Consider the following 18755-nt stretch of genomic DNA (forward strand, 5'->3'; position numbering starts at 1 on the left):
GGGAAGTTATCCAGACACCATCATTTTCACTATAAGCATAATTTTCCCATATTTTTCTACAACATTTCTTCCATCTTTTTTCTTATGAAAGAAAAGAAAGATGGAACAATCCCACACAAGCTTTTGATTGTAGGGGACATCTGCCTGGAAGTACCCTTTTTCTCATATACACACAAATCCTTTTTCATTTGTATTTCAGTTTTACTAAGTGCTGTCATTTTCATTCAAATATAAAGTTCAATACACAGTTTACAGTGTCCTGTTTCAACAAACTTGAGTTTATATTACTTTAAAATTGAGATGAAAATAGATTCCTTAAAGGGGGTAAAAACCCCAAAGGCTACCTAAATAAGTATGCCAGGTTTTTTTGCTAAAAAAAAACCACTCTGAAAACTTTGCACTTTTGTCCAAAGACCCATTCCTTACAGTTTGAAGATATATAATATGTAGCTTCTGCCCTAGGTATCTAAAGGGATTACTAGAAATCCAAAAATATGGAAGAATTATCGGTGTTTTTTGAAAATCAAATAATCATATTTGCAAATAATCTCTTAAGTACATTCTGGTCAGATGATCTATCTAGGCTCAAAGGATGAAGTCTACATGAGTTCCACAAATACTTGCTGGTTCTACTCACCAGCTATAAACACCAGCTAATTAATGGGAGATCCTCACTAGGGTTGGAACAAGTTGACCAGCATGAAAGAGACATGCACAAACATGGCCCAAGAAATCATACAACTGTTCTCTCATTACAAGAGGCCTTCCTACAGGCCTCCTCTAAGGAGTACTGCGGGTCTGTAGATGAGTCAGACATAGTCATGCCTTTGTGTTGAAGACTTGTTGAATGCGTTAGGAAATATGTAGTGACTGGTAACTGCTACTTCACAGTGTGAAAACTGTCCTTTTGAACATTATGAATTGGGACTATGCGTGCTTTGAAAATGAGCCACAGAAGTGTTTCAAATCTGCAAGTTCTGCTCATCTCTGCCATGGTTTTTTCTTCCTCTTCTTCCTCCGCCTTTTTTTATATTGCTAAGCTTCTACAAACTGCTTTAAAGATCACATCAATCATTAATGCATTAAAGCACCTGTACTTTTTTTTTTTTTTTTTAGAAAAGGCATGGCTGCTGGAATTGTCACAGAGAGAAACCAAATTCATGCAAGGTGCTAAAAAGCATTTCTGTATAAATTTGAAAGTATCCACGGCTATAATTGCTTTCTGAATTAGATGGTTGGTTGTTTGATCAATATAATTTCAGTTTCTAGGGCTACCCATTCATAAACTCTCATCCCTCAGTGGGGACAGGAAATAGATCCCCAGTCTTGAACCAGTGTGATCATTTACCAGGTATATCAATCAATGTGGATAATTCTAAGACTGTAATCTTCAAATCCATCTAGATTTCCATTTTTCAAAACAGCTAAATTTTTAAATGCTGGCTAGTTGGCAAAACTATCTCTGGAATTTGTAAAATGCTTGTTGTTCATGAGTACCAAACAATTTCAATTCATCCAGAAGAAAAATCAGAACTAGCTCCCAAATAGGGTAAGTAGAATCACTTAACACCATCAATATGTTCATAAATGCTACAACTATTACCACAAACTAGCCTCTTACTTTGAAAGATTGATGTCTACAGATTTGATTTTAAGAAAAGAAAAATATACTGTAGGATCTGCTTGCATAGCCAATTCCATCTATTTTATGTACCGTATTAACTTACATACTCACAGTGCCACATTTTTATGTTTCTTACAAAGGTTCTGAATGACTATCAGAAAAAAAAATCATAAAAAGAATACCTCAATAAAAATACTACACCCCTCCCCAATTCAACATTTTACTCAGCCATGTACCTGTCATTTTGAAAACATAAAGGGGAAGTTGGTGGTTAGGAAACAGCAATGACTGGGAGTCTTTGCAAATCAAGATGAAGTTCTGTAAAAACCCTAAGACTTTCTGTCAGATAACTCCTAAGTATATTTGTGCTGCAAAACAGGTTTCTTTTACTAATTCCATACTTTGCTTTTTAGAATGCTGTAGGGAGGAGATTGGTAATAACCTAATACCAAAAGCAAAATCCAGGGACACTTGAATCAATTCACTGATGTTATGATTCCAGTCTTTATCTCTGAGTTCTCAAGATTAAGTGAATTATCCATTGTGTGCTTTAATGACTCTTTGCAAGGACTGTATTTAAAATGTTAGCAAAATGGTTGATCTTTTGTTCTACATTCATTTTTGCTTCTTACTCCAAGTCACTGACTTCATGCAAAACTTATAGATATACAGTATTGAAGCAAAGTAGAGCACGTGATTGATTCTAATCGTCTACTCCAAAATGTTACTTTTCATTCATTTGTGATGAGGGGCCAAACCAAAGGCTTGTGCCTATGATACTGGAAGGTCCAGGCAATGGGTTTCCCAAGGGCACTCAAGAATCGAGGCTGCTGAAGGATGCCAACTTGGTTAAATGACAAACTACTGTGTGCCCAAAGTTCATATCTACTGCCTTTCAATTGCACAGTGGTCTTTATTCGATGCTTCTTTGCTCCTAGGACACTATACCACTAAATCTATGCTTACAATTACAAAATACTTGCAAGAGGAAATCAAACAAAATCTCTTCCTCATTAAAGCCCTTGGTTTTCAAGAAAGATCCCCATCTAGGGTAAATTGGAACTGGGTGGTAATAGTGGTGGAAACTTTTCATCAAGACTATAATATGGAGGAAAGATGCTGAAAACCTTTTTTTCCTATCTGATATGCCACAATTTAAGTCTTGGTCATTTTCTTCTTGCCCACGCAATAGGTGCTACCTTAAATCTACCCACCCGAAATCATGAGTACATGCAAACACATACAAACAAGAGAAGCATAGGTTTGCATCTGAATTTTCAGAATTGTGATGAGAAAATATAATTTTTTTCTGCATTTAAATCAATGCTACTAGGGAAGACATTCACACACATACTTTAAAAAAAGGCCAAGACTCCAGTGGGACTGTAACATCATGAGCATCTTCATAGTCATTGCATTTTCTGACATCCAAGGCGGACATCAAGAATTTGAAAGTCTTAAGATTTGTAGCTGTATTAACTTCCACTATGCTATAAGATGCATAGCCTCTCTGCGTCTTATAACCATTAATATAAGACTCAGGCTAGGCATCAGGTTTTTAAAAAATAGATCTCCCACAGTTGGTGTGAGGAGCAAGAGGGGTACTACCGTGAGGAGTACATAACATTATCTTTTAGCCAAAATGTCAACACTACAGCTACAGTACTCCCTGTTGCTTTCCCATCAGCCCATTGTAGTTTGCATAGTATGGAGTCTAGCTCAGAGAAAAATGGTATCAGGGGGAATGGGCTGGTTCATTTCCCAGCTCCCATACAATTCGGATGACTGAGGTTTAAACATACGGTGTCTGCTGCTGTGATATCTAATTTGCTCCTAAAAGTCAGAATTTAATATTTAAGACCATGTGGATTCATATGAAACACAATTTAGCCAATCATATCTTTGCCTAACTTGTTGTACGAACCCAAACCAAGTGGTTAATGTGTGGGTCGTGTGTACCCAGGAAATTGGGTTAACTGATTAAGTTACCCATAAGAGTGTCTTGCAAACTCAACTACAGTCAAGAAGGCCAATGTAGCAAAGAAGCTGGACCCTGGATCCCACATTGTTTACCTGATATACCTCTGGATTTGTCATTCCCTCTTTCTTCTAAAGAGTCTCATTTTAGCTACTTTAAAGGGAAAAAGAAACAGAAGAAAAAGGGATTAACAAGTAAGCTGAACTTCCCTACCTTTGGGTCTCTCCTTCGGCACCTTCCTGTTCCCCGATTTCACCCTCAAGGTCTCTCAAACATTGTTGCTCCTCAGCCATTTTCTTTGCTGGTTTAAGATTGTGAGTTGAGTCACTTTTCTCTCCAAACTGTTTTGTAAGAATGATAAGAGTGCAGTTGTTCTCTCACCACTCTTCCTGTATTGACTCTAAAGCCAGATGCACCGGAAACCATGTGGGACTGGGGGGGTGTGAGTTTACTTTTTAATCAGAAAGAATCATTCTTTTTTTAAAAAAAGAAAAAAGTCTTAAAAGAAAAGAACTGATCCCTCCCCTCCCTCCCCCCCAAAAAAATCTCAAGTACTAATGCAGGCCATAAGGGGAACAAAGCATAATTGCAGCTCACAGAGCAATCTTGGTGTTTAAGTCAAACTCACAAAGCAGCAGCAGCAGCACATCTGTACTTGCAAACTTTAGATACCTCACATTCTTCTTTCCAACCTTATCTGTGTTTTGTCTGTATAAGGATCCTTAGAGCAAATAACAGGGTTGGAAGACTGGGCAATTGCAACACAACTTCAAGTATCTACAAGCTGCATATTTGAAGGGATGGAAGGAATAAGAAATCCACAGTCTTGCAAAAGAAAAAAAGAAAAACAAACCTAACCAGAGGGGCCATGTATAGGACAACAAGAGATACTGTTCAAGTTAATTGGGGGGGGGGGGGTTAAAGGTTTAATCAGTATTAAGCAACCGTAACTACATATGATGCATCTAACCACATGAAAAGTCCTTTTCTGCCAATCAGCCAAGTGACTTCCTTAAAAGGATAGGTAATTTCAAATTTCCTGAGACGTCATTGCATGGTTAACTGTTTGGTTTTATTTTAGTGTTTTTACTTTTAGAAGAAGACACGGGTGAGACGAGCCATTTCAGAAGATTAAAAAATGGAATGAGTGTCGCAAAAAAAAAAAAATATGCTGACTCAAGTGAAAGAACAGAGGACTCCCATGTACTAGTTTACTCCAGACAGCAAAATATATTGGATTAGCCCACTTAAATATGTCATTTCCCACCAATTGATCCAGACAGATTTTTTTCAGAGAAGAGAGTGAACCAATTTTATTAGAAAAGTGTAACTTTTATTTTAATCCTACTGACCTGGTACCTGTAGAACCTTTCACGTGTATCCAGAATGCCACATTCATACATTTCTAGGCATCAAAAACATTCAGGGCCCCTAAACAGAACACACACACACACACACACATATACAGAGAGAGAGAGAGAGAGAGAGAGAGAGAGAGAGAGAGAGAGAGAGAGAGAGAGAGAGAGAGAGATCATCTTCTTATTCCTACTGAAAAAAAAAGAGCAATTTGACACTTTCTGGATTCTGATCCCCTATTTCATTGTTCTCCAGAACTTATAGTAAATGCATTGCCAGATACTGGTCACAGCTGAATTTCAGCTTTATGCTTGCTCCCTTCTAAAATAATCCTATCCTATGAATTTAACCCATGAGCAATAGTGTTAAATCTTAAAATGGGTTTTCTTCTTTCTTTTCTCCCAACTCACAAGAAACGTGTGCATGTATAATATTAATAAAAGAGAATATTTGTAGGTCAGAGGTGAACTATGGGGGTCTTTGATGCTCTCTGAGCTGTTTGTTTGCTTCCAGATTTTCATCACTCAACTAGCTAACATCTTCAGTGTGCAATGTAACAAGAAAAAACCAAGCTCAGAGAGCACCAAAGATTCCACATATATAGCATTCTTTTCATAGGACTTTATTCCAAAATCTGCTAAAATGAACTGTAGGCAATAATAAAACTGTTGGGTTTGTTCTTTTTATCAGAAATAAATCCTATTAATAAGTTCAGCGAGATCTACATCCTTTTGGGAAACTGTGCATAGAATTGCTGTCTTATATTATTAAAAATTATGGCCTTAATACTTTCTATTCTCCTTGTGTGAACCTATACATAGATTGCTTCTGTTTAATTGAAAAAAGCCACAAAAATGTTTCTTGTACTTTAAACAAATTCTCCAATTTTTCAAACTAGAATCGTGGTTTGCTCCATAAGTATGGGCATGTCTGTCAAATCATTTTACTCTCATTAGGAATTATTAACCTTTCTGACCAAAGGCAAGAAGCAACAAGACAAGAAGCAACAGATGGAAACTAATCAAGGAGATAAGCAACCTAGAACTAAGGAGAAATTTCCTGACAGTCAGAACAATTAACCAGTGGAACAACCTGCCTCCAGAAGCGTGAATGCTCCAATACTGGAAGTTTTTAAGAAGAGACTGGACAGCCATTTGTCTGAAATGGTATAGGGTTTCCTGCCTGAGCAGGGGGTTGGACTAGATGACCTCCAAGGTCCCTTCCAACTTTATTATTATTATTATTATTATTATTATTATTATTATTATTATTATTATTATTATTATTATTATTATTATTATCTATCCCATGCATTGTGTTAAGATGTGATATTTTGATCACATGGCTATGGCTGCCATCTTGACTTTTTTGATATAACTAACGACTATCAATTTTTACTGTTGAAAATTGTTATTATGTACTGGTACGCATGAGAAAGCAAATTCCCTGAAAAGATTTTTTTTTTCTTGTTACCATATCATTGTATAAAAATATTTCAACCCAGGAATTACATATTCCATGTGAACCTCAGTATGACAATGCAGAGGTTATAAAGAAAACTTTGCAATATGGAGGAAGCTTGGTCTATAATTAACCTGGATGTAAGAAAATGTAGTTTTGATTTTAAAAAGAAGCAATGGTTACTGGCATTCTCAGCATGCCTTGACTTTCCGGATAGGATTTCTCCATAATGTTTTTCCCTAATGCAAGTGCATATTGTATACCTGTCTGGCTAAGTTAAACTCATAAAACTAAAATGTGAGCAATACAATATTTAGTTTTATTAAGAGTTTGAAGTTTACCCCTTCTAATAAATTTGTTTGCATGTTTTGCTTAAAAGGGATGCAAATAGCTTTCATTGTAATGTAATAACTTAGTTAATTCTTTTACCAAGATCATTAGCAATTAAAATATAAATAAATAATAAATATATTAAAAGGGATAAAACAGTGCAATTATTTTATAAAGTGTGTTCGGAAATCCTCCTGTAGCACATTAACCACATTTCTACAACTTTTTACCTGGGAAAGGCCATCTGAACTCAACTGAACTTATTTCTGAATGAATATTAGGATTGCCCAGTAAAAAATTACTTGTCTAACCATATTAAGCCAATCAAGCTCTTTGACAAGAACCACCATTGTTAAAACTTACTGATTGTACTCTGTTGCATAAGCACTGATCAATGTACTTTCAGTGCTTGCACAAGTGAATTTATGGAATGAGGGCAATAGAAGAAGGGGACGACAGAGAATGAGGTGATTGGATGGAGTCACTGAAACAGTAGGTGTGAGCTTAAATGGACTCCAGAAGATGATAGAGGACAGGAAGGCCTGGAGGAATATTGCCCATGGGGTCACGATGGGTCGGACATGACTTCGCAACTAACAACAAAGTGCAAAATGGTGTAAATGCTTATCTGTGTTCCTTTAGGCATTTTACAAGCATCTCATCCAAAGTATTTGGGGCTCCGAATGAAAGAATTGTGGTTAGAAGTAGATAGGGCGGGGAAAATGAACTGCTTTGTTGGAACAGCTTGTACACAGATAGGACTTCATGGAAGAGGAAATAAGAGCATGAAGCAACCATGCTCACCATTCTACCACTTCCTCTTGCTGTCTTCTTTTCCTTTGTGTTGATATCTTCCTCATTTTTTTCTAAGTTCATATGTGAAGCAAGGCCTTTAACACACAGCTTGCACGATATAATTTACAGTACCTCGGGTGGTTTGAAACCGTGAAACCATGTATTCTTTCTTGAACAAAGTTAGTGAAAAGAGAGAGATTGCCTTTAAACAAGAGTCCTCGGATTAATTAGATTAAGCATGTGAAAAGCTTAGAAAATTTTAAGAAGCTCATATTTTACATGTCAATTGAGAAATTAATTATTCCTGGTTTATTGTGCATAGGACTGCAGCCTGAAGCACTGAATAGATGCAGAAATATTCTATTCTGTTAGCAAATGGTAGCACTTTAAATGATTCTCCACAGCCAAATATTTCTCCAAAACCAATGATCATCTTGAATCTGTCCATTTATTCCCCATGTTATGTGATGCTATTTATTTAATCTGTATGTCACCCAATCCAGAGGTCTTTAAACTTCTGTGGAAACTCATAAAAGTGGGTCTGAAGATATGAGATATGCTTGTAATCTCATCCATCTTGCATGCTAATGTTCTCTAAACAGGCCATTTCTTGTTTTACAGAAGGACAGCCATAGGAAAAGTCTTTTGATTCAAACAAACATGGCCACATTGTTTTCTTGACAAGAGCATAGAAGTGGCTTCTTCTGCTTCATTGCCTTCTTCCCCTACATATCTTTAAATGTCTCAGTCATGTCTACATCCCTGGAATTCTCTGGAGGTCTCTCATCTAAGAATTACCCAGACAGACCTTGACTTCGCTTCCCAGACCAAACTAAATTGACCAGGTGCTGCCACCTGCTGAAGATGGTCTTATTTCTCTATCTCCAAGATATGGAGGATAAGTGGCAAGATATTGTACAGTGCCCTGATAAATTAATAACAGTAGAATAAACCTGCAGCAGTTACATAGCTTTATGTGTAATTCCAATTGGCGTAACCATCATTAAGAGTTACATCATAGCGGTTACACACAACCCTCCCCTTTCAAGTATGTACTTTTGCCACCTGGTTCCCAATTCTTGTATTGCACAGTTTGCTGAATATCACATTCTTTGTACTTGATAAGAACTTTTGTTTGGCACAAAATGGCTCATTATTCAATGGGACTCAAAGAAGCATTTAGTATAAATCAGTTATAAGAGTGTCAAGTTTCACAGTTTGATACAAATTCCCTGAAAAACCCTTGATTTTAGTTCCTAAGTTTCACATTCACCATATGTTTTATTTATTATTATCTTGTTCTGGGGTTTCAGCCTGACAAAGAATATACAGTAGTCAAGTCAGCATTCTTAAGAGTAGTTATTTTGTCATGAGCAATTGGCTTCACCTGAAGGTGATGACTGCTGCCATTTTCTGTTCTTAAACTCTCTTTTGGGAAATGATTTTTATAGCTAGGCCAGGATCTTTTTAAGTTTTGTACGTTGCTTCACACATTTAGAAGTAGCAATCCATTAAAAAAAACCTAAATCAAGAAACATTCCGCTGCCATTCAAATTGCTGTTGATATATGAAAAGATTCAAAAAGCTTTTGCCATAACCACCACTGCTTTTTCACAACCACCACTGCTGTTTAAGGCTGGGAATGCATTTGTGATATTGGGGGCTATCTCAACGAACAGAATGCAAACAAAGGTTGTAGTGTGCGGGGCATGCATGAATAATCCCAATACATCCCATCATCATCAGGGCAGAAGTACGGGTGGTGTGTCATGATTTCTTTGAAGCAAAGCATAGACAAGAATTAGAAATTCAGTCTATAGCCCTTCCCACTGTTGAGTTAACGCACTTTCCTTCTTGAGACAGCATAAAGTAATAATGGCACAAAATGTGCTGTGCACATTGCTAATTCTTATCCTGCCACTATTATATATGATTCAGGTCATTGCCAGATAGGTTGTCTTGATTGATGAGTTGACCACTTATTACAGGCAAGGTGTTAATTTTTCTCCTCCTGTTTTCCTGTCACTGACATAGGGAAAAGATCAACCAATGCAACAGAGCAGCGCAAACGGGATGGGTCTGACTTTGGGGCTCCATATAAGCCTAGTTTATTTGCTCCTTCTCTTACCTTTCATTTGGATATCTCCCACATTTAAAATAATATGACATAAAGAAACATAAGAGAAGACACCAATGCAAAAATAATTCCAGAAAGATAAAAGTGTGTGTGTGTGTGTGTGTGTGTGTGTGTGTGTGTGTGTGTTCTTGATAGGATTGGCCAACTGGCTAGATCAGTGGTTCTCAACCTTTTTAATGCCGCGACCCCCAACCGGTCGTAAGTCGAGGACTAAACCGGTCGTAAGTCGAGGACTACCCAACCGGTCGTAAGTCGAGGACTTTCCCTGCCCGGGAGCGCCGTGCATGCATGGTTCTGCCCCCTGCGCCGGCCGAGGCGTAGCTGGCAAGCGGCAGAGACGGAGCAGGCCGACCACCAGCTGGCCCAGCCCAAGGGAGATAAGGCACCTGCCGGAAAAGGGGGAAAAAAATAGCGGACAGCCTTGCTTGGCGACCCCTGTGAAATGGTTGATTGACCCCAAATGGGGTCGCGACCCATAGGTTGAGAACCGGTGGGCTAGCTTCTATAAAAATGGATAATTGAAATTGAGTAGCTGGTGGCAAGCTGGTCTCTCATTTCAAGGGGAGTTGCTGGAGGAGGGGGTTAAGGGTTAGGGTTAGGGTTAGGGAATCCAGGGAATCTGGAAATTAAACAGCAAAGATCCAGGTTGACATCTCTTATTATTTTGTGGACATTGCAATGTAGAAATCTGTAGTTGCAACATTTAAAAATAGATTCCCACTGATGCAACTATAAAATAATTATAATATGGAGATGCAAACAAAATCGCAATTCTCCAGACCTTCATGCCATGCATTACGATTATGATACTACTGAGTGGGAGAGTGGCGCCATTTTGCCTACTCTACTCTTGCTTTGGCAGCACCCAAATGTGAGAACTTGCATTACATGTAGCCCAGTCCCACACTCCAGCACTTGCGTTCTCTCATTCTCTGGCAGCCAGGGAAGAAGGCAAGTTTGTCACAGCAGGATGGTACCTAGAAAATGGCAAGCGAGGCCTGTATTTTACAGCATTGCAAACAGTGGAAACCATGGCAAAATGCCAAAAATATCTTGAGAAGCAAAGGATGAGTTTTTGATTCCATGTAACTGTTCCTTACGCTTTATATGCAGTGAAATTTAGACTAAGCAGCTGCTTCTGATTATGAAGTATGTAGTTTGAAAGAGAAAAGGAATTATAAAGATAAAAAAATATGAGTGAGGAATTATCTCAAAAGAAAACATTTCTGGTTAAATTCCCAACATTCCTTCATGCTTAAATTATATTTATTGTTGGATTTATTGATTTTACTAGGTTTATATGCCACTCCAAACACTCTCAGCAATGTCTACAAAAACAGCATTTTTCCTGAAGGGACTTCCAGGAAACAAAGGGACAAGTGAAGGCAGCTCCACAATCACCATGACAAAATGAAGAGTGGGTGTGACTAGACTAACTCATTCTTTTTTTAAAAAAAAAGTTTTATTGATTTTCTAGTTTTACATTTAAATATTTAAAAAGCAACGTGGCGGCTGGGTTAATCAATAATTCAATAACATACAAGTGTCTTTAGTACAAATCTCAAACTACCACATTAAATATTTCCTCTTTTTTTCCCTTAGTATTTACTGTCTCATGTTTAAGCTAATGCAATTCTTATTATATCAATTAAGTAAAAATAACATTGTTACATTTATCAATAGTTTTTAACTTATACATATCCTAATTGCTTTAACATTCAATCTTTATAGACAATCAATATCCTGTAGTTAGTTTTTCCCAAATTTTAGTTTCCCATCAATATTTAAATTTAACATTTAATATTTATAATTTCCAAGTTTTAGGTAACCAAAGTTTCCTTTACCACAATTCATCACAAAATCTAATGTTCAAGATATACATCTTATCTATTTAAGTATATTCTATTTCCCACCATCTTACATCATCTAGTTAATAATACAATATAACATCCTTATTTTCAACTAATTTCCAAATGTCTTAAATTTAATGACCAAAATTTCCCTTATTTCAACATCAAATACTTCCTCTCTTTTTCTCTAAATATCTACTATCTCATATTTAAACTAATACAGTTCTTATTTTATCAACTATATAAAGACATGTTTATTACATTTATCAAAATGTTTAGCATATATATATCTTAATTACTTTTACATTCAATCTTTATAGACAATCAATATCCTATTTATTTGTTTTCCCCAATTTTTAATTTCCCATCAATATTCAAATTTAACTTTTGATATTTATACTTCCAAGTTTTAAATGACCAAAGTTTTCTTTATCTCAATTCATAGCATAATCTAGTATTCAAAGTACACATCTTGTCTGAGTATATTCTATTTTAATTAATAACATAACATCCTCACTAATAAATCCAAACCCCAATTTTCTTCAGTCTTATTCTAGCTTGCTTTCTTTGCCAACTCACCTTCCATGTCCGTACTTTTAAATCATCAAATAGATCTCCCTCTGTTTTGGATATATTATTTGAAATAAAAGAGACCATCCAGTCGCCATTCTTTTGGAAGGAGTAACAAATTGTCTCTCTATTATTCCATCTCCCCGTAGTTGTCCTGGAATGTTTATCTTCTCTTTGGTCTGTTCTTCTTCTTGCTCCTCAGATTGGCGGCCGCAATGGCAAACCGGAAGTCTAGACTAACTCATTCTTAATTCTTCTTTGGACAAGGAAAGAACTCGAGATTACTCACAAATGCTCCAGACAGTTCCTCTTCATGAGGAACTATTTAGATTTAGAACTTTGAGAGATGAGAGAATAAACATTTTCCTGAAATTGTGGTTGACACTTTTAAAAGGACACTGGATTCACATACTTCCTTTTCTTATCACTTTTGGAAATTGTTTGTTAACTGCTTTTCAGCTATTAGGAGCCTTTGGATTGACATGTTTTACAACACTGGGTGAGTTTCCTTCAATCCTTAGTGAAAAATGTATTAAACACAAGTTTAAGGACATTTTTCTTCTTTTGTAATAAACAGCAAAGAGTCATTAGAATTTTGGTTTTTGGAAGCTACAAATAGACTAGGGTTCCAGATGGATTTGAAATTAATTATAAGAATGCTTCCTGTGGAAAATATTTTTCTTTTGAATTCTCTTTTTTAAAAAAAACATATAGGATGAGACTTTGGAGACTGGATGCTAGAGGGAATCAGAAGGAATTAAAGTTATTAAAGGAGAAGAACATTTAAATTTGACTTACTAGTTCAGAATAGGACAAAATATTTTAACATTAGACATACTGAAGGATATTTTTGAGCAATGGCACCAGAAGTTAATTTTAAGAGAAATAGACAGACTCGTATAGGCAAACCCTATTTAAAAAGATGTTATGGAAGAAGAACCCATTTTACTGGACAAGGCTGAGACTAAACTGAAAACGGATTTTAAAATGACAGATTATAAGAACAATATGGAAAAAGATACTACAATGAATATATAAATGAAATTGGATGATGTCTTAATACTGCAATTAAAAGGGATATTCAACTAACAGAGCTAAAGAGAGATTTGGATAACTTTTCTTTATTGGATTTACAAAAGAGACTTACTAAACCTTTGAAGAATTTTGTGAGAAAAAAAAACAAAGAAAAAATGAAAATAAATCAAGTTTCAGGACATTATATGAAGGAACCAAAGATCAAGAGTTAGTAAAAGGAAGGAATATGGATTGGTTTATTTGGTCAGGGTTAAACTAGAGATGGTGTTTTCTCTGATAACCCCTTAATGGACTTTTGCTTACCAGGACTGAATGATGAGGCTTTAAGGATATGTTTACAGATAAGTGATGGGATATGGGAAGAAATCATTTGTTATATTTTAAGAGAATGTAATAAATTACTAACATTGTTTGTACTTGTGGTGAAGGGGGAAGTAATTTCTTTATATATTTCTTTTTTTATTTATTACATTCTTATTTTTTCTTTATTTTTCTAGTTTTCCTTCTATTTCTTCTTTTTTGCACTTTCTATTTTTCTTTTATTTTTATTTTTTACTTTGTATTTGTTTTTATTTTTAAATTGTAATTTAGTAAGTATTGTTTTTAAAAAGAAAAACAGAAGTACTATTTGCAGAGGAAGTAAACTTGAGAAATTGCAAAGCAGATCTCAACATCACATTAATTTTCATGCCATCAAAGACTCATCTTTGCATCCTCCTAGTCATGGCACGAAGATACTCTGATGGCCATTTTTAATGATCCTATCTGCTGATGTTGCCTTTGTCTCATCCCTAGCTGACCATGAAGGCAGCTTAAGTTCATCTTCAGCTGTTCCAGTGTAAAAGTATTTTTCCTCTTCAATGACATTTGTTTTGTTGATGATTTTGCTGATGACACAGTCACTTCTATAAGCCACTTTAGACAGCTGTGTGCACGTCCGCCTCTCTCCAGTGACTCGATATTACCTTCTATGGCCACTTTGGTTTGGGATATGATAGAGATCAGACACTTTTTTTTTCTGCAGAAGCACCTGCCTGTGTGTGCAATGCCTGTCTGTTGCTTATTCAGCTTTACGCAGGTTTCTTAAATACATGGGTTTAGTGCTTTTTATATTTGTGGGTTTAGTGCTTTTTAAAACAGACTAGAACTGCTTGTTGAAAACATAGCTTTAGCTTTAGTTTGAAAGAATGTTGGTTTTGTGTTTAAAAACAGGACTACGCCTCCTTGGAAAAAGCATTAGTCCTGTGTTTCATGGAGAGTTGATTTTTAAATCAGGAAAGAAAGTCCGGTTCTCCCAGCTTTGCGTTGCTGATTCTATCCAAAATGTGTGTCTTACACATGTGTGCTGCTTCTGCCAGCAATGGGTGTACTGTCTGCTGTTTGTATTATTTTGAGTAGGGAGCTGCCATTTTGGCCTCCTTCTATGCCATTTTGCCTACTTACCAGCTTAGGAGATATGGGAGCTGTGGGGAAAAAAGAGTTCTGTCTGTTTCACTTTTAGCCCACGTGAAGGTTAAAGGTGGGACAAAGGGACATGGGGTGACACAGAAGGAGCCCTTAATGCTCCTTGCTACTCCTCCATCATCTCAGTGATCTGTCATGATAGCTATTTTTGAACAAGGGTCTACCACCCTTCTGGAAGAACATTTAATCCATACTTCCAAATAGCCTACCTAACAGGTTGATGGACTAAAGAAGCGGGTCAGATGAAATAAAGGGAGTTTTGTGCAATGAACCAGGAACCATCAGTTTTCCTTCATATTGCATTCCTCCCCACCAATCTGTAAGCTGGGCTATTTTTGGACATGGATTTAATACTCTCCCAGAAAAAGAGTAGACCTTTGTCTACTGAGCTTGAGCAATAGGTCACTGGTACAGAGACCTTCACACCAATCACTTAGGCAACTTAAAAGGTGACTAAAGCCTCCAAATCAATCCTTCCCCTCTCAGGTAGCCTCTTGGATTGCCCCCTAAGCATGGTTACACACAGTGGTGGGATTCAAATATGTGAACAACTTGTTGTCTGTGTAGATACCGCTTCCGGAAGTCCATTCTGGGCCTGGGCAACAAAACATTAGCTACCAGTTCTGCCGAAGTGGTGCGAACTGGCTGAATCCCACCACTGGTTACACACATTAAGGACACATCAAGGACACTATTCTTTCTTCCACCAGTTGATGACAAGAGGTGTGAGGGGAAACACATCCAGGAGAACCACTAATCACTGCACCTGAATTGTCCTGCATGAAAACTATAAAGGCAGCTCCACTCACTGTCTCAGCACTAAGGCAGAAAAGGGTTCAGCCATTGGGGCAGTTTAATTTGTGCCGGCATGTTTTCTCCCAATTCAAGGACTAGAGGATAGATATCAGTACAGTCATAAGAAAGAGCCTCAGAAATATGTATTTCCTGTCCTCAAAGTTTGAAAAGTTGACAAACAACTCTTTAGTTTTAGAACATTCTAATTGATTCTTCCAGATCCCTAAACATGAAAAGGGTTTGCTTCATTATCCTGTATCTGGATGTTTTCTTCAAATGTTATCAGTGAAGCATAAGGAAATAGTCAGCTTTGGAAATGTTTGTTTTCAGCAGCATACTGAATTTTCTCTTTCTAAGCAGAAAACATCCCAGGAGACTAATCATCACCAGTTCTTTCTGCTGTGTTGTTCATATATTATAAAGCTGATCCCGCATGTCAGTTCTGGATCTGGTTTTATGATATGCAAGTGAAATCTCCAAGAAAATATTACAATCTGTATCTACAATACAGATATGCCTTCTTCCAAGGTGGTCTCTTCCATTATAGCCTCCCCTTCCTAACCCATCTGTACCCACCAAGCATGCTTTTCCCCCTCCTCTCTAAAATTCCTTGTATAAATGCGGTGTGGTTTTTGTACTTCTGCAGATCTCATAATTTTCCTCAAGCCTGCTGATATTTCCCAAGTGTGTGAGAAATGCCACTTTGGCTACATATGGAATGGGAGACAGAAAATGATCACATGGGAGAACAAACAGTAGGGGAAAAAAAGAGCTACAAAGGAACTATTGGATCTGTGGAATTTAATTGCCAGCTATATATTTTTTTCAATATAGAAGTGTTGGTGATCTAGCAGAGGCAAAAATAACCACTGGGTTATTTTATTGCTGATCATGGGTTGCTTTTCAGACCTTTTCTTGGTCATTTGCACCATTTCTTTTTGCTGCATATGTTACTGAATAGTTTCCCCCTTTTTTCCTATAATTCTAGAATACACCCATAAGACAAAAATAAGAATATTTTTTCCTGACTAGACTGCAGACTCTCAGGAACAATCTATCAAATCCATATCTGGAGAGTGGGCAGAACCAATGCTAGCTTTATTTACGAGTGACGTTAAAACTAGGCAATGTATCCTCATCCTCTTTTCCATCTCTCTGTCTGATTTTCACTCTTCACTTCTCTCTCATCTCTTTCCTTTCTTCCTTTTATCCTTTAGACCTAGTGTTGGGGGATGTACAAGTGCCCAACTAATTTTGCAGAAACTTTACAAAACTAGCTTTTCTTGCTCTTTTCCCAACTGTCTGCTCCTTTCACATATTCAGATATTGTATCTTTCTACCCACATACCAACCATAGACAATATATTAGGGTTCAGATACGTAAAAGGAAAAATGTTTAGGAGCTGTTTCCATTGCCACAAAAAAACTAGGACCAGAAATAGGCTTAATGAGTATAAATTGCAGCTACCTGGGTTTTGTTTAACTATAAGGGAACACATTCTAAAGGTAGGATCTGCACAGCAGTGGAACAGTCTGTCTATTAAGGTTATGGTTTTCTCATTCTCCATCTCTGGAGGTTTTTAAGAAGAAGCTAGACAACTGCCTCTCATAGATAGTTTAATTAATTTTCCTGCAAACTGCAGAGGGTTGGACTATATGATGCTTGTGGTCCCTTCCAACTCCATGATTGTATGATTAGACAGATACAAGGACAGACAGATGTAATCCATATAAAGCCCTGAGTGGATGCTTCAGTTCAGTTGACCCTTATGTAATAAAGCCATACTCTACTTCCAGTATTACATCAGAGCCCCCCTAATACAGGGAATCTACATTTTGCTGGCCTTGGCAAAGCAAAGTGGTCAGCATTCAGAAGTGTGTTTTACTGATGCAAGACTATCATAATGCAAATTATACTACCGTATATTATAATCAATATATCAATTGAACCCATTCCACAGCCTAAAATTATAGAAAAAACATTATGTTGGGATAAATTACAACTATTGCCCTGAAGGTGCCAGTCAATCCCCTTTAAGGAGGACTTGCAAAATCATGGTTTGGATGTTGCAACATCCCTCTCCTGTGCCTTTAAATAATTTTCTTCTGACAATGTAGGCAATTGAAGAAAGGCTGACAATCTTATAATAAACACAAACCTGTGTGAGAAGAGGCATTTGAATGTTAAACTATTTAGGATTTAGAGTAAATAATATTTATACTTTGAAATGAAGTCACAAGGGAGAAGAAGTAAATGAGAAGTAAATTGCAGATGTGATGCATTTGATTATACTTGCCAGAATTCCAGAAGCCATGCTCTTACATTTTCAAATTATTGTCAAGGCCCACAGAGAGCATCCTGCAAGAAGCCAGCTGGGAAATTATTAGAGCATGGATGACTGTTGCAAAATTATTCCTGTCCAGGGTTGGCTATAACCTGATAAACCAGGCAACTTTAATGAAAGCATTTAACACTGCTGAGGCCACCTGGTTCTCTGGCAACAAAGCTGGGCCTAGAAATAGCTCCCAGCTGTGGACCTTCTTTCTTAGAAGTAATGCAACTTGCCCAAAATAGATTGACTCTGTGTGTGTGTGTGTGTGTGTGTACACATATACATACACTCCAGGCTTCATCTAACCATAGAACCTCTGCCTTCTTACCTTATCCAGGCATCTTCACATCTCCCTTTATTCAGATAATAGAGAGAAATGGTATTTGAAAGGTATACACTCTGAATAGCATGGAAATTTGCCCAAGAGTTGATGAGCAATAACTCCACAATAACTGTTTTCGTTGCTGAATGAAATATTGGGATACCCTTCATGCTGTTCCTTGCTAAACCCTTTGAACTGATCCAGAAGAATGGAGAATTAAAGCAGCCAATCATCATCCTAATGCCAGGGCAAAATAGGTGCCAGTTTGTTCTGACTATTCTCAGTGCTGGCACTTGTTCAATCTACTCCTATGGACTTACTTCCCATAGGAGAAGAATTGTTCAATTAATATGTGAATGCATCCGAGAAACTATTCACCCATTCACGAACAATTCCTGTCATTTTTTTTATCATCCTGTTGCCACCTACAATTATCCTCCAGTGTTTCACAAATATTTGATCATTTGCCATAAGATTTAGTCCAAGAATAAATCTGAGTGCAATAGCAAATTTGATGGCATTCAGCTTTGGAAATATTTCTCAGTGGTACAGTTAATTTACTGACGGGTTCTTCATGTTGCTTTCCTAAACATCAAAGGTAATTTCTATCTATGAGAAAATTTATGTACAATTCCCCTATTAGGAAACCAAAGCCCATGTGACACACAGCCCTTGCCTGGACTTCCCAAGTCTTAAGATAGCAGC

The 18755-nt window shown here is 37.0% G+C and overlaps 1 protein-coding gene across 2 annotated transcripts in view; it reads right to left on the reverse strand.

The window, feature by feature from the left end:
* Positions 1–3996, reverse strand: part of LSP1 (lymphocyte specific protein 1) — a 104599-nt gene extending 100603 nt beyond the window's left edge. For both annotated transcript variants that reach the window (XM_015827321.1, XM_015827314.1), the window contains exon 1: positions 3816–3996. In XM_015827321.1, the coding sequence (XP_015682807.1) occupies positions 3816–3895 (80 nt within the window). In that variant the 5' untranslated portion in view covers positions 3896–3996. The remainder of the gene's footprint in view (positions 1–3815) is intronic.
* Positions 3997–18755: the final 14759 nt, after the last annotated feature.

This window comes from Protobothrops mucrosquamatus, unplaced genomic scaffold, assembly GCF_001527695.2.
Source record: "Protobothrops mucrosquamatus isolate PMUCROS unplaced genomic scaffold, P.Mucros_1.0 scaffold_214, whole genome shotgun sequence".
Taxonomy (NCBI): domain Eukaryota; kingdom Metazoa; phylum Chordata; class Lepidosauria; order Squamata; family Viperidae; genus Protobothrops; species Protobothrops mucrosquamatus.